The sequence below is a fragment of the Mauremys reevesii genome, linkage group 2, assembly GCF_016161935.1.
Source record: "Mauremys reevesii isolate NIE-2019 linkage group 2, ASM1616193v1, whole genome shotgun sequence".
Lineage (NCBI taxonomy): Eukaryota > Metazoa > Chordata > Testudines > Geoemydidae > Mauremys > Mauremys reevesii.
Genome location: NC_052624.1, coordinates 78,227,663 through 78,247,919, shown reverse-complemented (window position 1 = coordinate 78,247,919; position 20,257 = coordinate 78,227,663). Strand labels below are relative to the sequence as shown.

Genomic DNA, 20,257 nt, shown 5'->3' with positions numbered 1-20,257 from the left:
AGTACAAGAGAGACCCAAATCTCAGTCCCGTAAGCCCCTGAAATGGAACATGCAATGTGCAAAGAGGAGAGAGACTCCTTGTGCTCTCCCCAGCCCCATTGTGCAACCATGTATGGGGCCAGGCATAACCTGGCCCTGGACTATTCCATTTTTCAGGTTCTTGTGCATCAGCAAGCTGTGCAAGGTTTGGATAGCAGCCTCTGCAGGGAAGTGTTACAATGATAACCATCTGTGCAATTTTATTCTATATACGTTCTCATACTGCAATCATCACCTTAATATACCTGTGTGCCTTCCAGCCATGTATTAAGCAGTGTGTGTTTTTTCCTCTCATCTTCTCTCCAAGGGCAAAAGTGTGTTTAGTGAGTTGTTTTGGATGTCACCCCCATTGCCCATATATTTATGTTAGAGAAGGCAAGGTCAAAGGAAAACACTTTGCTCTTGGAGTGGAAGGTGGTGAGGTTTGTGATGGTCCTTAATTCCTGTGAGAGTTCATTTCACACTGTCCTGGACTGGGCCCCCGCAAAATGAGTAGCATGTGGTACTCACTACCATTTTCACAGGTTTATGCCACTTTTGACCTATTTAAATGCTTCTGTCAACACATTTTCTTAAAAGCCTTGGCTGCATTGGGTTTGAACAACATCTGGAACCCAAACTCAAACTTGTAAATACGGTTCCAACAAAATTAGTTTCCAGTGCTGTATTGCTGGCAACACGGATAGGGGCCAGACCCTGTGTGTAAGAGTGTGGTGTGTATGCGTGCGTGCACGCACGCGCGTGTGTGTGTGCACGCACCTATGTATCTTCTAGACCATTCAGGGTTCCTGTGTAAATGAGTACTACTAAAGTCTAGCAGGTAAATATAACCTATAGGGCCCATTTCTGCCCTCATTTACATGTGTACAATTTCTATGACTTCAATAGAAGTTGCACCCTTGTAAATGAGGGAAGAACTAGGCCATTAGTGTAAACAAGAATCAGTCCCCAGGATGTTTTACACTGCCAGACCACCACAAAGGAGCCTTAGTATAAGTGAGAATCAGATTTAGTCTTTTCTTACACCCATTAAAATGCATATTGTACTTTTAAAATATTATGAAATTTATATTATTTGTTTGAGAGAATATAACATCTTTGAAAGCTAGTAGGACAGGCCTCCTGGTATCATGAGCCAAATTCTACCTTCATTTTTCTCGCACACTTCTCATCCCTGTAGGCATGGTACTCCAAGAGAAGATGGCATTGCAAGGAGAAAGCACGCCTGTTTATTTACTTTATTACAGTACTCAGCTATCTGGACAGAGCAAAATTCCTACAGAGAGACAGACTGACAAAACTGCAGTACTTACTTACCTTCATGAGGCCTGCATATTCCAAAGATGATCTCATCTTCTATGTGCTTCAGAATATTAAACTCCTCGACGTAAAATACCAGCTCAGGCTTCCCACTAATCTCTTCCAGCTGAGGTTTATTTGCATTAAACACCCCAACAGAGTAGATAATAACACCTTGATCACGTAGGGCTCTTGCTGGACTTTTTACTTCATCCTGCGCTTCCCCATCTGTAATCAGGATAAGAAATTTTTTGACAGCTGGACGTGCGCCTTTGGGAGGCTTGAAATAATCAGACACAAATGACAATGCGCTTCCTGTTAGTGTATTTTCCCCTATAAGAGACATTCTATCAATAGCACTGAAAATGTCACTTTTTGAAGAATATCGGTCAAGCTGGAATTCTTCCTTGTTTGTGCCACTGAACTGGACGACCCCAACCTGCACTCGGTCTGCGCTGATGTCAGATTTGTTGACCAGTTCTCTCATAAAGTTTTTCATTTTTGAAAAGTTCTCTGGTCCTATGCTTCCAGAACTGTCCACTAGAAACATGATGTCAGCTGTCATTTCTTTGCAGGCTACAGAAGGAAACATATTTATATTAGTATAACCCAGGCTGTACATTAAAAATAAATTAATAAACTTAACAGGGAATAGATGGTGGATGCTAAGATTTCCGTCTGTGCTGGGTAAATGGGGGAATAGTGAGGTAGGTGGATGGATGGGTGGGTGCTGTCTGGAGAATAGCTGGGTCGGGGAGCCTGGGGCCAGTATTGGGCTCTCTCTCACATGCTGTTACTGACCCCTCCTCCGGTTGCTGCTATGCATTAGAATCTACTGGGGAGCAGCTAGAAGTGAGGCAGAGAAGTCACCCGAGTGTTACAGCAGCTTCCAGGAGAATCAACTACAGGGCTGTCCCTGCAGCCTAATTGGGGGCATGAAGATCTGGATGGGCTGAGTGCAGGTATGATGGGGATGCTGCTTGGGGGGGTACCACACGAGTTGCATGACACTGGACAGCACTGCTATAAGTTTAGTAGGGTTGCTAAGGAGAGGTTTGCTAGGCACATGCATTTACACACACAGGAGAGCTATAGCTTGTGCTTGGTTGTCTGAGCCACTTCCAGTTCCGAACAGAAAAAGATTCAGTGGTTCACAAATCAATAGAGGCACAAAAGATTCAGGGGTTTACAGCTGTGTATAAGCATAGGACACTAGCATTCTAGTGATGTACCTGTTAATCACAAACACCAACTTGACATAGCTCACTGCTAGAGAATGTAGCTTGCATCTGTTTTCCTCTTTGTGTGTGTGTGTGGGGGGGGGAGGAACGGGGGTTGAAGGCTACTGAGCATCACGGTCTTACAGAGACAATGATCTTAAATGCCTGATGGTAGGGTTAGTGCTCTGTGGGCACCTGAACAATTCATGACATAGGTATGTACACTGGGACAATAGCAACACAACATGACAAGTTGGAAACACACTACTTGACATAGGACTACCCTCTTCAATTGAAAAGCCACCTTGTTTGTTACAGAGCTGAGGTGGAAAAAAGGAAGGAAGGAAAAGCAGTGCTTTGATGCTCTGATTGAAACCGAATAAAAATACCTTTGCTTTTTAAAAGCATATGTTGAACATACAGATAATAGATTTAAGAGAGAAAATTGCATTATTTATAATTGGCTTGCAGACAGCCATCTCAGTTCAACATGTACCCAAAGTATATTTGTACATTTCAGTTATTCAAGCTGGAGTAATCTGCTTATCATGTTTTAAACTTGAAATTGTTTGTTATACAAGAGGAGGCTCCGTGTTCAATTAGCGCTCTGAGTTCAAAGGGCAAAAATCAAAATTTCCCTTACCTTCTCCAGAACAGATCCCTTGAACAATTTCATTTTTTATGTTTTTCAAGGAGTCAAACTCTTGCACAAAGAAAGTCCTGCTCTTTGACCCTGCAATCTCAAGAAGCTGTGCTTCATTTGCATCTTTTACACCAATGGCATAAATATTGACCATCTCACTCCTCAGTCCCTCAGCAGGCTCCTTCACACTGTCATGTGACTCCCCATCTGTTAGGACAATGAGGTGACAAGGCTTCCTTGCCTCTGTAAGCAGTGGCTGCATGAAAGTCAAAGCTTCTCCAATATGGGTATTCCCATATATTTGCCTAATGTTGTCAATGGCCATCTCTAAATCATTTCTTTTGCTGTATTCATTAAGTTTAAACTCCAGTCTTCTGTTATGTGAGAACTGCACAGCTCCAAAGCGAACTTTATTCAGCCCTATGTTAAACATCTTAATCACTTCCTTCAAAAATTTTTTGATGTCTCCGAAGTCAACAGGATGAATGCTTGTTGAGCCATCAATGAGCACATAAATATCAGCTTCCTCTGTGTCCACACATCCTACATGGAAAAAGAAAGTGTATACAGCATTAGTGCAAGAACAAAATGTAAAGAGAGAAACACTGAGAGAAGCACCAAAGCATATAGACATGTAATTATGGCCCAGATTCAACCAGTATTTATACAATGACACAAACCCAGGTGGAGTTCCACTGTGGCAGAAAATCTTTCAGAGAGTGAGGTTATTATGGTGCAAAGTGGCTGTAACCTCAATGTAACAATGTCTGAGAAATGCTGGTTATTTATCTTATGATAACTGGAGTTCAGGTTATGTGATCCCAATCTGTACACCACTCGAGGTGTGCATGCACTCCACGTGCCTAAGACCAGAAGATTTTTCGACAGCAGTGTCTCTCAGTCCACATCTCTGCCCATCACCTCCTTGTGCTCCAAGTCGAGGGCATAAGGGACCACATGGACTGACCACCTCTCCAGTTCCTTTTCTACCATGAATAACCCAAGGAAAGGATCAGAAGCAGAGTGGAAGGAGGCTGGGAAGTGGAAAACAGACTGGGACCACGCATCTTGAAGAACATCAGTTACTGTAAGGTAAGTAACCACAATTTCTTCAAATGCCAGTCCCTAGGTGTATTCCATTCAAAGTGGCTCACAAACAGTACTCAATGAGGAGGGCTCAGGGAACCCTGATGGTTTGGCAGTGTGATCCTGCAATCTGAAAGGATACATCTGCTGATGGGCAAAGGAGTCCAGGAGAGCTGGCTGTATTTTAAAGAATCCTTAGTGAGGTTGCAGGAACAAACCATCCCGATGTATAGGAAGAATAGTAAATATGGCAGGTGATCAGCTTGGCTTAACAGTGAAATCCTTGCTGATCTTAAACACAAAATAAGAAGCTTACAAGAAGTGGAAGATTGGACAAATGACCAGGGAGGAGTATAAAAATATTGCTCAGGCATACAGGAGTGAAATTAGGAAGGCCAAATCACACTTGGAGTTGCAGCTAGCAAGAGATGTTAAGAGTAACAAGAAGGGTTTCTTCAGGTATGTTAGCAACAAGAAGAAAATCAAGGAAAGTGTCGGCCCCTTACTGAATGAGGGAGGCAACCTAGTGACAGAGTATGTGGAAAAAGCTAATGTACTCAATGCTTTTTTTGCCTCTGTCTTCACAAACAAGGTCAGCTCCCAGACTGCTGCACTGGGCAGCACAGCATGGGGAGGAGGTAACCAGCCCTCTGTGGAGAAAGAAGTGGTTCGGGACTATTTAGAAAAACTGGACGAGCACAAGTCCATGGGGCCGGATGCACTGCATCCGAGGGTGCTAAAGGAGTTGGCGGAGGTGATTGCAGAGCCATTTGGCCATTATCTTTGAAAATTCATGGTGATTGGGGGAGGTCCCAGATGACTGGAAAAAGGCCAATGTAGTGCCCATCTTTTAAAAAGGGAAGGAGGAGGATCTGGGGAATTACAGACCAGTCAGCCTCACCTCATTCCCTGGAAAAATCATGGAGCAGGTCCTCAAGGAATCAATTCTGAAGCACTTAGAGGAGAGGAAAGTGATCAGGAACAGTCAGCATGGATTCACCAACGGCAAGTCATGCCTGACTAACCTACTTGCCATCTATAATGAGATAACTGGGTCTGTGGATGAGGGGAAAGCAGTGGATATGTTATTCCTTGAATTTAGCAAAGCTTTTGATACGGTCTCCCACAGTATTCTTGCCAGCAAGTTAAAGAAGTATGGGCTGGATGAATGGACTATAAGGTGGATAGAAAGCTGGCTAGATCGTCTGGCTCAATGGGTAGTGATCAATGGCTCCATGTCTAGATCGCATCTGGTATCAAGCAGAGTGCCCCAAGGGTCGGTCGTAGGGCCAGTTTTGTTCAATATCTTCATTAATGATCTGGAGGATGGCGTGGACTGCACCTTCAGCAAGTTTGCAGATGACACTAAACTTGGAGGAGTGGTAGATACGCTGGAGGGTAGAGATAGAATACAGAGGGACCTAGACAAATTAGAGGATTGGGCCAAAAGAAACCTGATGAGGTTCAACAAGGACAAGGGCAGAGTCCTGCACTTAAAACGGAATAATCCCATGCACTGCTACAGACTAGGGACTGAATGGCTAGGCAGCAATTCTGCAGAAAAGGACCTAGGGGTTACAGTGGATGAGAAGCTGGATATGAGTCAACAGTGTGCCCTTATTGCCAAGAACAATAACAATTAACAGCATTTGGGCTGTATAAATAGGAGTATTGCCAGGAGATTGAGGGATGTGATCATTCCCCTCTATTCGGCATTGGTGAGGCCTCATCTGGAGTATTGTGTCCAGTTTTGGGCCCCAGACTACAAGAAGGATGTGGAAAAATTGGAAAGAGTCCAGCGGAGGGCAACAAAAATGATTAGGGGGCTGGAGCACATGACTTATGAGGAGCGGCTGAGGGAACTGGGATTGTTTAGTCTGCAGAAGAGAAGAATGAGGCGGGATTTGATAGCTGTTTTCAACTACCTGAAAGGGGGGTTCCAAAGAGGATGGATCTAGACTGTTCTCAGTGGTACCTGATGACAGAACAAGGAGTAATGGTCTCAAGTTGCAATGGGGGAGGTTTAGGTTGGATATTAGGAAAAACTTTTTCTCTATGAGGGTGGTGAAGCACTGGAATGGGTTACCTAGGGAGGTGGTGGAATCTCTGTCCTTAGAGGTTTTTAAGGCCGGGCTTGACAACGCTCTGGCTGGGATGATTTAGTTGGGATTGGTCCTGCTTTGAGCAGGGGGTTGGACTAGATGACCTCCTGAGGTCCCTTCCAACGCTGATATTCTATGAAACTCATTCTAGGACATAATGCCTAGTGAAACAGCATAGAGCTCCATGTTGTCACTCTACAGATCTCCAGAAGGGGAACTCCATGAAGCAAAGCCACTGATGTAACCTATACACTTTGTGCGCGAGGGGTCACCATCAACTGACAGCTTGATGCAACTTGAAATCCATTTAGAAAATCTCAAATGTATGAAAGGGGAAGCAAAGTAAATAACTAGATTAGGAGATTCCCTGAAGGGATCTGTCATCTGCAGGTAGAATGCTCAGGCTCAACAAACATCCAGAGAATGGTGCTCCCTGTCTTTTTTTTGGTGGCATTATATTTTGGGTGGAAAATAGCTAGTTATATTACCTGATTTAAATGGTATTCAGAGGTAACATTTTGAATGAATATAGGGTGTAACCTCAAAGAAACCTTATCCTTATGGAGGACTGTGTAGGAGGGTCCACCTTAAGGGTCCCAAGCTCACCTACTCTTCTGGCCAACAACTGCAGAGACCGTCTGCTTCTTTGTAAAGGAGGGTGGACCTCCCTATTCCTGTTTTTTGATATAGTGTACTGTAGTCATATTAGATGGGACTTGGACATGCAGGATACAGATGAGTGGCAGGAATCTATTTCAGGCTTCATGCACTGCCCACCAGGGCCACCGGGGGGGGCAAGTGGGGCAATTTGCCCCTCCACCAGAGTTTTTCGGGGCCCCTGGAGCGGGGTCCTACACTCGCTCCAGGGCCCTGGAAAACTCTCGCGGGTCCCAGGCCCCCAGAGCTTCTTCCGTTCCCAGTCTTCGCCAGCAGGGGGTCCTTCCGCTCCGCCAAAGCAGGACCCACCGCTGAAGTGCAGCCGGGTCTTCAGCGGTAATTCGGTGGCGGGGGGGCCCTTCCGTTCCAGGACCCGCCGCCGAATTACCGCCGGAAGACCTGGCTGCACTTCGGCGGCGGGTTCCGCTTCGGCGGTAATTCGGCAGCAGGGGTCTTTGGGGCACTTCGGCGGCGGGTCCCGGAATGGAAGGACCCCCCGCTGCCAAATTACCGCTGAAGCGGGGGCCCCCCACCGCCGAAGACCCCAGGCCCCCGGAATCCTCTGGGCGGCCCTTCTGCCCACAGTGTCAGGAGGCTGATGTTTAGTTTGGATTCTTCCTGGGTCCAAGAGCTTTGAGCCACATGTTTATCCAAGTGAGCTCTCTAACCCCATTCAGAGGCATCTGTAATTATCTTCTTCATGGGTGGGGAGGGGATGAAGGGAACCCCCAGGCTCGCAGTCTCTGTTTTTCAACCAGTGTGATGACAAAACTCTGTGGGGTTGGAGCTGTAAAACCTTGTTTGTCCAGGCTGTGTTTGCTTGAACTATAAAAAAATCCTGGCCACAACCATGCCTGCAGACACCAGAAATGCAGCCTGAACATCTATGCATATTAATGATGCTGTTTTGTTTTTTTTCAAAAAGCTATTTACTTAAGAAAAAAAACACACCAGCCTGCCTTGTTAACCCAATGAAAATAAAATGTAGGCACCAATCCTACACTGAAATTTGCTATCATGGACCTTCGTTTACAGCTATGCAGAGTCCCACTGACACCAAGAGGACTCCATAAAGACATAAATTGCTCCACTAGGAGACCATGATGCAGGATCTTTGCATGAATTCAATAAAACAACATGAACCAGTTAATAATGTTAAAAAGATAGCTCTGAGCTACAGTTTGGATTCAGATTCAGCTACAGAACTGCACTTCCTCAAAGGCTAAAGTTTGGAACTAGATCAAAAGTTCAGGGAGGTTTGGATCCAGGTTTTGATTCAGGACCATCCCTACTTAAAAATCTTCCACATAGAGAAAAGATAAATACTAGTACTGGGAAAGGTTTACCTGTTTTAAGTAGTTCTCTTCTTTCAGACTGGACATACTGCTTGTCCTGAATTTGATTCAAGAGTTTCTTTTGTAAAGTTCTGGCTTGTTCTGGCAGCTCAGAAAATTCTGTCAGCTTAGAAACATATAGGTGTGGAGGATATGATGCTATCTGGGTTAACTGGGCGTGGTTAGCATTTTCAATGCCTATGGTGAATACAGACACGCCAGCTCTCCGAAGATCACTAGCTGCCTCACTTACATTGTCTTCAGAGGGTCTGTGGGTGATGAGAATTGCTATTTGCTCTATCCCTTGGGCCTTTCTGCTTCCATATTTTACACTGAAGATGTTTTTCCTTGTAGCCTTAATGGCAGCACCAGTGTTGGCCTTCCCTTCCCTCGGAGAAAAGCCCTGTATTTTCTGCAGAATAGCAGTTTTGTTTGTTTCTTCACTCAGTAAAGCTAACACATGTGGCTCACTGCTATATGTCACTAGGCCAATCTTTGTACAATTCTTCTTCACATCAAGAAAGGAGACTGTATCTTGCAGGAAATTTTTAATATCTTCAGATTTTGGTTTTGAAACACCCTCATCTACTATGAACACAACATCAGCAACGGAATCACTCTTACAAACTGCAGTGGGAAGAGAGAGGAAAAGAACACAATATTAATTGTCTATTTCTTGGCCAATCCATGGAACAGTCTTCTAAAATAGTTTCCCTCATTCAAATTTATCTAGAAACAGAGGAATTGCCATACTGAATCAAATTAGCCGTGCACCTAACTCCGGCATCCAGTCTCCAGCAGTGGTCAATGCCAGCCACGTCAGAGGAAGCCCAAAGGAAAATGCCCTTTAATTAGTTGTTTCAGGGCATAAAACAACAAGAGCTATTTTCTCTTGAAAATTACCAAATCTGCAAGAATAGTTACAACTTCACTCCACCCACTCTCCATTCACTTTTGTGGAGTCAGGAGTTAGTCATGCATAAAGTCATGAGCAGATAGGCACTGATTTTCAAAATGTCAGTGTTACATGCCTCTCTGTATACACATGTTCCTGGTCATGGACATGTCTGTTCTCCTCCTTATTTTAAAATAAGTATGTCATTTAATATTTTGAAAATTTAGCCCAAATGTTCAAGGTGTCTTTCTGTCCAACACTGAATTACTTCTTCCAACCAATATGATCACAATTTTTTCATAGCCTTGCATTCCTTACCTTCTATCTCAGGAACACTTGTAGTTTTAACTGTTGGTATTATGTCATTAATATCTGTTTGAATAACATCCTCAATGATCTTGGTCATGTTTTGAGAAGACATACTGAGATCCCTCACTGTGCGAAATATATATGAAAATTGAGGTGTAGCCATTGACTGCAGTTCTTGAGGAGAAACATCCTGAATCCCCAGAGCTATGATTTTTACCCCATCACGTTTCAAGATCCTGGCAGGCTCTCCTACGGCATCCTTTGATTCCCCTGAAGTCAAGACTACCAAAATTCGTTCTTTGTCTCTTCCACTAGTTGGTCCTTTGAAATAGGTTTCGTGAACTTTTCGAAGGGCATTGCCAGTTTTTACTGAACCACCCTTGAATACAACGTTCTTTTTGACATGGTTCAGCATTGGGTTCTTTGCTTTATAGGTGTCCAGCTGAAATTCAACGTGCAAATCGTCACTGTACTGGGCAAGTGCGATACGGTATTGGTTAGGAGTCACTGTTAAAATATTGATCATTTTGGTAATAAAAGACTTCATAGAGGGGAATGCCTTATTTCCCAGGCTATTAGAGCTGTCAACCAAAAGGACAATATCTGCAGATGTAGGGGCTGCAAAAAATCAGAAAATTAAATGTTATTACATATTTCTTACCCTTTATCTCTACAACACTCTGATGATAAAAGCAATGCTTCACCAAAAATGTATCCAGAGATATCCAGAAACAAAATGTTCAAAAGTTGAAAAATATCCTTCTAAGCCCAAGAATTCTCTTTTATATTTTAAGCTTATTTTATTATCATGAAAGATAAAGATAGGAAGTTAAAGGTGTTCAGCATCTGTTTGGTACCTAGGACTTCCCAGGAGATGTAGCTATTCAGCACTTCTCAGGATTGGATGCCTGCTTCCTTTTTGAGGTTTAATTTTTTTTGATATTTCTACTGAATGGGACACACATGATCTAGTGTTTCGAGTTAGAGAAATATCTCTTAAGTGCTAACTTCTTTCACATGGGGTGGTGACTACAGGCACATAGTCACAAACAATGCACTCTGATTTATTTTTTCTAACATTCAGTTCAGCACATGGCACAGTGTAGTTCACCTTTAGTGTGGAGGACCCATGCAAAGTCTCCTGAACCACTTAGGCTCAGGAATTACAAGGAATTGTGCACTGCAAAAAGAATCTCCATACTAAGTCTACTGCAGAGGGCTGGGATGGAGGTGGAGCCCGAAATCCACAGGTAGGCAGATCCTTATCCTTTGGCCCCAACTCCCAGTGCTAGTAGCTAAGAAGAGCTGAGACAACTATTTATGACTACCTCTTATGGAGAAGTCAAGGTATTGGGGTGAGAGAAGAGGAGCTGCAGTTTTACATGCTTACTCCAGTTTGGATGGGGGGAAATGTCACCTTCTCCTGTCATCCCTGTACTCTTTACTGGCACAGTCTTATTTTACCTTAACACAGTAAATGTCAAGGGTATATCAGTGATCCAGACAGCCTTAAGTGACTAACAGAAGGGTTAAAATAAAGCACCCTTCCTCCTACTTTAATTTACACCTATACCACAGTAGAGGACATCTGTCACATTCCTGAGAATGTATATTCACTCCCATATGGAATCCTATGGCAACTGTGGACTAAGTGTGTGTCCCTCTTCAGAGTCTCATTGTGTTGTATGCCACAAAGTGGCAAAAGTTGCTTTTTCTTTCTGCCTTGATTCCTCTATGCTTAGTTACCTGCCTGTCACAAGTGCTGACTGCCTCCAGCAAGTTGCTAATCATCCTTAACCTCCATCGAAGGCAATAGGAGTTGAAAGCCCTCAGTTTTTCTCAGATCACCTTGCAGTGTTGGGCCTCACTTTCCTCCTGAGCAACTTTCCTACTGACAACTTTCCTAAATTGTGCAATACGCCTACCCTATCCATCACATTGATCTGGTCCCCTCCACAGCCAAATTCTGCCCTAACGTATAACACATGCAATGCCACAATTTAGCTCTCACTGTGCCTGGGATTTATACCAAGGACCCAGTTCTGCAGAATTTACATGTAGAATCCCAGTGACCCCAACAGAACCCATCTGAGTGGGGTTCAGGACTAGATCCTCCTTTTGCACATGCTGAGTAATTAAATCCCAGGTAGCCACCTGAAAATAACTAAATTCCATGTGTGGGCTTCATTTATATGCTATCTGCATTTTCACCTCTGAATTTGGCTTTAATCTATATAAATCTGTCAAGGTTTATGATAGCACTGATCAACCTAATATGTAAAGTTAATGTCCATCTCCATTATCCAAACACAGTTTCAGTCTATTATACAAAGTCTCATAAAGTATAGAGATCCTGACTCAAGAGTCTCAGGCTTCACCTCAATTTTTATTGGGAAAATCGGGGACTAAATATTGTATTTAAAAGAAAAAAAATCACACAATACAACAGAATACGAAGGATACTGAAATACCAGGTGTCTGAGTTACTGAAGTTTGACTCCCAATAAGGAAGAGGAACAAAGTCAGCAGCATCTTCATATTATGAATGAATGTTCCAAGCTTTAATTCTGAAAAAAATAAAATAAAAATCTCATATATCAAGTATCACAAGGACCCTGGAACATGACTGCAGAATGCACTAGTATAAGGAAATTTACAGGGTTGGGAAAGATGTGGTTTAATCCCAATATGCTGTTATAAGAACCTAAAGCGATATAGATAAAGAAACAGGAAAATGGTAAAGGATACATTGTGTTCTTCTTTATCCATGTGTAACACGACATACACTCACCGCTGCAGCACCTCCTGCTGCTTACCTCGGGAATTAGCTCATCGCAGCGTCGGAGCACCTCCTGCTGTCACTTTTTGTCTTACCATTATCAAGCTCCTCCACTGCAATTCAGGCACTGCATCCCTCCCAGTCCGTAGTGCCCCTTCTCCTGGGTACTGCCCCTCAGCAGTGCCCACACACGTGGGGTGCTCCCTTCCCCGGGGAACCCCAATCCCCTAAGCTCACCTCACCTCAATGACCCACTGCCAGTCTTCATCTAGCCCCTTCCCTCAGGGGCAAACTGTAGTCTGAAGTGGCCACTCATCATCAGCCAGGGGGTTGGACCTGCTGCCTCTTCCTTCCCTGGCTGCCTCCCCACAGCCCTAATACCTCCTCCGGCCCCAACAGCAAGGCCTCTGCCTGGGGGATTGCCAGGCTGGCGCTCCCCCAGCTCCTCATCCTGCCCTTCCCCAGCACTGCGCTGTCCAAGGTACCCTTTTCACTATCCAGCCACCAGATCCATCTCTCTCCAAGGCTGCAGCCCTTTTATAGAGCTCAGGCTGGCCCTGACTGGCTGCCTCTCAGCCTTTTCCTGATTGGCTCCCAGCCCCAGCCCTCGCCAAGGGCTAGCTTTTAACCCTTTCTGAACCGGAGCGCAGTGACCGCCCCACTATACCATAAAATCAGACATTAATTATTGTAATCTCACCTGTGTGGCACTGATGCCTCCAACCTTCCTGCTTCATAGCTATTTAAAATGTTTCCAAGGTGATTTTGATGACATCATTTCCCCTTTGTACTCCTCCACTGGATTCCCCTCCTCCACTGAATCAGCGGCACCTTACCTTTCAAATCTAGTTTCTTATTATGGCCCTGACCTTCACCTTCGCTCTGCCAGTGACAACCTTGAACATCCATTTATCTGATTGTCACAGAAGCACCTTCCTGCTTTTTCCCATGCCACCCCATGTGCTGGGGAAGAACCTTCTGACACCATTCACAAGCCATCACCTTATTCTCACTGAGATTCCTCCTTGAAACCTATTTTTAAAAGACACAAGCCTACAAACCATTGCCAACTGGGACTGATTAGGCTGGCAGCCAGCTGTTACTGAGACCACGCTGAATTATGCAAATGTGCCTGGCTTAGGGTTGCCAGGCATCTGGTTTTTGACTGGAACACCCAGTTGAAAGGGGACCCTGGCAGCTCTGGTCAGCATAATAGTCTGGTCGGTGGCCCAGCAGGACTAAGTCAGGCTCCCTGCCTGCCATGGCTCCACACAGCTCCTGGAAGTGGCCAGCATGTCCCCGCAGTCACTCGGCACAGAGGCGGTTCAGGCAGGGGCGGCTCTAGGCACCAGCAAAACAAGCTGGTGCCTAGGGCGGCAAAATCTAGGGGGCGTCCCAGTCTTATTAATCTCTCCTCATATGGAATCAGCAATTGCTGTGCTTTTACTAGAGAGCAAACCCTGAAGAGCCCTTTGGCCCTAGAGAGAACCTGTTGGCCTGCCAAGATTTGGACATTGCCTTATAATGTAATGGACTATTATTGCACCTCAGGCTCTCTGCGATGATGAAAGGCAGCTTAAAATGCTACCACTGTTCCTTCCAACTACATATTTCTCTGCATTTCAGATTTAATATAAAGAAACTCCTAAGAGTCCATGTTTTACGGGTGTTTTTATGTGCCCCTTGTGTATAGCTATTAAAACATAATATTTAAACAATAAAAAACAGCTAAATGAGAATAAGGATTTAGAGTGGTAGCTGTACAATGAAATGGCTCTCTGCATGCCATTGTGACACGAGACCTAGATGTAGTTTGCTGAGGGATGTTAGACCCGAGAGCCCTGAGAGCCTCTTATGTTTTTTACAGACGCTCAATAGACTCCTCTGTTTTACGCTGTCTGAGAGTCACTGCAGTCTAGAGATCGGGGTTGCATTATTCCCTCTGAATGTGGAATTGGGGATCCAGAGCGAGTGGACTCCCTGAGGGGGCCCACGGCGAGAGACAGGCGTGCTGAAGGCTCAGAGAGGTGCGGTCCCAGGAGGCAGTGGAGCCTACAGCTTAACCCCCGAGAAACAGTGGACTCCTGAAAAGGAGTGTCACACTGAAGGGGGTTCCTCCCAGGGACCGTTCGGAGCCGAGAGAGCATGAGTCCTGTGAGTCCATAACAACTTGTTGCTGAGTGACTTGTCTATGGAAGTACTAACTTCTGTCATGATATTTACTTGTAGGAATGTTATTTGGCCACTAGATGTCTCTGTGCTATACTGAAAGTTCCAGCAAGGGTGCAGTCTCTGGTACCACAACAGATGGAAGCCAACTTGTTTTGTTTCTAGCTTATTCCTGTATTAATCAATGTCTGCTTTGTAAGGGCTGTGGCTACTATGACAATCTCCACATACATCCAAATCCTGGACCCACTGCACAGTTGGAAGTAAATGGACTACACTCTGGAGGAAGCATATGGGAGATGGAATCCTCTGCAGAGATCATAGATTGGTTATGAACCACTTTGCAGCAACTACTACAGACTAAAAGCTACATCACCTGTACACCAGTTGCAGCCACTCTCACAGGGAACATTACCCAGTGAATCTGCTTTGTTTTGGAACCACCATCTCTAGCAGAAAAGCTCTCTGCCTTGTGATGCAGGGAGCTCCTGGGGTGCTGGGAAATGCAGTTGGTGCAGATTCCCTGCATGGACAATCTGTATCTCCCACCTCCTTTCCACAAACACTGGAATCGAACGTCAGTCTGCACCCTTCAAGTTCCTCCACTCCAGTGGAGGATAGTGGAAGGAGCAGGACAAGCCGCATATGGCTGGCCCTACTGTGATGTGTCACCTTGCATCTTTAAAATCAGAACGAGGTCCATAGAATAAACTGATCTGTAAAGGGAAGTTGCATTATGGGTGTATGCACACTCAAAAAACTCCACTCTGACCTATACCTGCAACTGCCGCACACTTAACAGCCCTAACACAAATCCTCGTCCTTCCCGCCCATTGGAGAATGGGAGCCAGCAGGCAGCCTCAAGATAAGGAGCAGGGCAATACAAACAGAAGGAGCCCTGCCAAATGGCCAACAGGCTGAGGCAGTGACAGAATGAACAGTTGCTCCTGTGGCCACATCTCTAAGCAAAACATCTGTAACGACCCTCAAAGAATATCCTGTGTTCAAGGAGCCTCTCTGCAAGTCGTAGAGTTGGTTCAGCAAGCTCTGCATGCCCCTGTCCCTGTTATATAAATCCCAAGCATAGGGAGCATATCAGGGCATTTTGGGGGTGGGTGGAGGTGTGGCAGAGGCAGTCCTATTGACAACTATTTCCTAGCTGCCAGAAGACCCATAAGGACCATGGTCAGCTGGGTTCAAGTTAAGCCAATGCTAAGGGCTTCCCTAAACTGTACTGGGGGACTAATCAGCTCTTTGAAGCCCCAGGGAAGAGGAATCACATTGCCTCCCTTCTTAGTCCCATTGCAGGGCTCTGCATCAGTATCCTAGAGATGAATTCAGGCTTGGAATCTTTGGAATCTGTGTGACAAAGCCAATTTCTATGAAGGTCAATCAAAATGACACCATCCAGCACAGTGTAGATTCCACGCTTTGTTTTGTGACTTTATCTTTCTTTAAATAATCAGAGCAGTCGCAAGTAACACCTGAAAAAAATGTAGTCCAATTACACACAGTCAGTGGCTTGAAAACTATGTTTGGCTGTAGAAAAATATAGCGAATGGAATACTAATCTTCTGGGAAGCAGACAGAATCTATTGCTTGACAGACAATATAAATGTTCACAGCACACGCAAATACTGTCTGATTGCATTTATAAGAAGAAAAGGCTTTAGGATAGGAGGCAAGCTAGATATAACTTTGTTCAATCTTGCGATTTGTGAGACAGGTTTACAAATCCAAGGTCGGTTTCATTGTATTAAATTTAGGGCTGTCGATTAATTGCAGTTAACTCACGTGATTAATGCAAAAGAATTAGTCGTGATTAAAAAGATTAATCGCAGTTTTAATTGCACTGTTAAGCAATAGAATACCAATTGAAAGGTATTACATATTTTGAATGTTTTTCTACATTTTCATATATATTGTATTCTGTGTTGTAACTGAAATCAAAGTGTATATTATTATTTTTTATTATAAATATTTGCACTGTAAAAATGATAAACAAAAGAAACAGTATTTTTCAATTCACCTCATACAAATACTATAGTGCAGGAGTGTCCAATCTGTGTCTCCGGAGCCACATGTGCCTCTTCAGAAGTTAATATGCGGCTCCTTGTATAGGCACCGACTCCAGAGCTGGAGCTACAGGTGCCAACATTCCAGAGGGGGAGGCGCTGGGAACGTGGGGGAGGGGATCTGATGGAGGGCTGCTGATGTATTACTGTGGCTCTTTGACAATGTACATTGGTAAATTCTGGCTCCATCTCAAGATCAGGTTGGCCACCTCACTGTAGTGCAATCTCTTTGCTGTGAAAGTGCAACTTAAAAATGTAGATTTTGTTGGTAACATAACTGCACTCAAAAAGAAAACAAAGTTCACTCCGTCCTATTTCTTGTTCAGCCAATCGCTAAGACAAATAAATTTGTTTACATTTACAGGCGATAATGCTGCCGTCTTATTTACAATGTCACCAGAACGTGAGAACAGGAATTTGCATGGCACTTTTCTAGCTGGCACTGCAAGGTGTTTACATGTCAGATATGCCAAACATTCATATAGCCCTTCATGCTTTGGCCACTATTCCAGAGGACATGCTTCCATGCTGATGACGCTCGTTTAAAAAAAAAGTGTTAATTAAAATTTGTGACTGAACTCCTTGGGGTATAATTACTCTATTTTGCCTCCATTCTGCCATATATTTCATGTTATAGCAGTCTTGGATGATGACACAGCACATGTTGTCCGGTTTAAGAACCCTTTTGCTGCAGATTTGACAAAATGTGAAGAAAGTAACAATGTGAGATTTCTAAAGACAGCTACATCACTCGACCCAAGGTTTAAGAATCTGAAGTGCCTTCCAAAATCTTGCATCCGAAGAAGTGGGTATTCACCCACGAAAGCTCATGCTGCAAAACGTCTGTTAGTCTATAAGGTGCCACAGGATTCTTTGTTGCTTTTCCAAAATCTGAGAGCAATGAGGTGTGGAGCATGTTTTCAGAAGTCTTAAAGGAGCAACACTCCAATGCAGAAACTACAGAACCCAAACCACCAAAAAACAAAGTCAACCTTCTGCTGGTGGCATCTGACTCAGATAATGAAAATGAACATTCATCGGCCCGCACTGCTTTGGATCATTATGGAGCAGAACCCATCATCAGCATGGATGCACGTCACCTGGAATGGTGGTTGAAACATGAAGGGACATATGGATCTTTAGTACATCTGGAACGTAAATATCTTGCGATGCCTGCTACAACAATACCATGAGAACCTGTTTGAAATTTCAGGTGATATTGTAAACAAGAATCGGGGCGCATTATCTCCTGCAAATGTAAACAAACTTGTTAGTCTGAGCGATTGGCTGAACAAGAAGTAGGACTGAGTAGACTTGCAGGCTCTAAAATTTTACAATGTTTTATTTTTGAATGCAGTTTTTTTTACATAATTAAAACATTTGTAAGTTCAGCTTTCATGATAAAGAGATTGCACTACAGGACTTGTATTAGTATTTTTCAATTCACCTATTTCTTTTGGGGTTTTTTACAGTGCAAATACTTGTAATAAAAAATAAATACAAAGCGATCGCTGTACACTTTGTATTCTGTGTTGTAATTGAAATCAACATCCAAAAATATTTAAAGAAATGGTATTCTATTATTGTTTAACAGTGTGATTAATAGCATGATTAATCATGATTAATTTTTTAATCGTTTGACAGCCCTAATTAAATTCTGTTTACCTGACCTTGCTCCTGACCGTGATTAAAAAAATTAACCACAATTAATCATGCAATTAATCACACTGTTAATAATAAAATACTATTTCTTTAAATATTTTGATCAGTTTACTCTACAGCAAGATGTTATGCATAGTTTCAAAATGTGGAAAAAATAGGTCCATGATCCAGATTTTTTTTTATATCTATCTATCTATCTATATATGATATTTTGAAACTATGCATAACATCTTGCTGTAGAGTAAACTGATCATGAATTTCAAAGTGTGATGCTATGACAGATGTGAAGGCTTATTTAATTAAAATTTTGTTGCCAAACATTACTCAGATTTCTTTGAAAATGGAAGTGACTAGCCAAAGCCTGTTTCATATTTTTATAGGAAAACTCCAAGAAAAACAAACAATCTATTAAATGTTTCCCCCAACTCCATGCGCTGTCTTTTCCTGTTAAAAAATATTGTACCGAATTCAGGAATATAGCATCATAGGTGGATACATTCCCGTCACTTCTGCTTTGTGGTTCTGGAACAGTTATGATTTAACGTTGTTGCAGTATTAAAATAGCACTGCAGATGCTTCATAAAACAGTTAATGGAGCTCCTTAAAAAAAAAAAAGGAGTATGTGACCGGCCTAAGATGGGCACATTCCACATGGCACGATTATGGATTCTGATGTTGAAAATATTTTAATTTAAGGTCACATCAGGCAAAAGAGATATTCTACCTCATAATGGGAGTAGCCAATATGCTGCAGCAATCTCGTTTAGAGAGTACTAAACTCTGCTCCCCACAACATAACTCTGCTGGTTGTTGATGGTTTCCACAAGGAGAAGCAGGAGAAATTAAGTAAAATTCACAGGTAAATGGGAGAGCCAACCGACAGGTTGATAAAGCCGTAAGGACAAGGGTTTTACTTGTATCTATCACGTCAGGAAATCTACACGCAAAGAGCCAAAGTGTACACTCCCCAGAAATGCTCATGTGAAGGGAGAGAGGGGGCCAATAAATTTCAACTTCAACTCAGGGGGTTACCTTTGAATTGTCCCCTCACATGGAGGGATTGGTAGAGCCATCAAGAAGGGAAGGGTGCTGCCTCTCAGTTCCATAGAGTCTCCTGAACTACAGGGAAGAATAAGTTTCCTGTCCCACAGAGGGGTGGCTTCTTGGTGCTGCTTCTCTGGCAGCCCTCTACCCCTTGGCAACGTTCCTTCTGCAGGAACCAGGCTGCCATTGGCCAGGCATCTCTACTACAAACAAAACAAACATGCCAACTAAGCAACAAACCCCTCACCACAGGTGTTCAAGCAGGAAGTGGAAGTAAATGCAGTTTCAAGTAACTGTTACTATAATCATAGATACCTACTGGGAAAAGCAGTTTCACGGGAGGAGAGGAGAACTGCTCCTCCTAGGAATGTGCAAACAATGCAGTCTCACATAGTACACCTTGCCGGGGGCCTGCCTTTGGTGACCTAGGTTTTGGGGGCATACGTAATGGCAGGCTTTTTCAACAGGAAGACAATGGAAGGGTAGGGGTAGAAAAAGTTTCCAGGAAGGAGAGTTGGAACAGTAAAAGCCTCCGGGTGGAGGAGGCAAGGAAGGTGATGGAAGGAAATTGCCCCTCTGGGAAACTCCTGCATTTTCTCTAGAACTATGCAATGCCTCCACTAATATGGGTCCCTCCTTCTCCTGAATGGGACCTCCGTCCCCGTGAGCCCCTGCAGAGCCCATTCTTTGCAATACACCCAAGGAGGAGCTTCTGGCAGGTAGTGGGAAGGGGGGGATAATGCAATGGAGGAAAGGGGGCTGATCGTTAATTTCTAATACTACATTTTATACTGAATGATGATGGCAATGTAATGTTATAGCAAACATTTAATACTATTTCAAAATGCTTGAACAATACTATTGGGGATTTTGCTTTTTACCACTCAGCTATAATCACCGGTAAATTATACTCCTGGCCTGGCTCACCAATGTGCCTGTTTTTC

The 20,257-nt window shown here is 43.7% G+C and overlaps 1 protein-coding gene across 4 annotated transcripts in view; it reads right to left on the bottom strand.

Annotated features, from left to right (window-relative positions):
- Positions 1-20,257, bottom strand: part of COL6A6 (collagen type VI alpha 6 chain) — a 165,148-nt gene that overhangs the window by 80,228 nt on the left and 64,663 nt on the right. For all 4 annotated transcript variants that reach the window (XM_039523217.1, XM_039523216.1, XM_039523219.1 and 1 more), the window contains 5 exons: positions 12,056-12,151; positions 9,594-10,202; positions 8,393-9,007; positions 3,202-3,744; positions 1,357-1,914 (listed from right to left, as the gene is read on the bottom strand). In XM_039523217.1, coding sequence (XP_039379151.1) covers positions 1,357-1,914; positions 3,202-3,744; positions 8,393-9,007; positions 9,594-10,202; positions 12,056-12,151 — 2,421 coding nt within the window. The remainder of the gene's footprint in view (positions 1-1,356; positions 1,915-3,201; positions 3,745-8,392; positions 9,008-9,593; positions 10,203-12,055; positions 12,152-20,257) is intronic.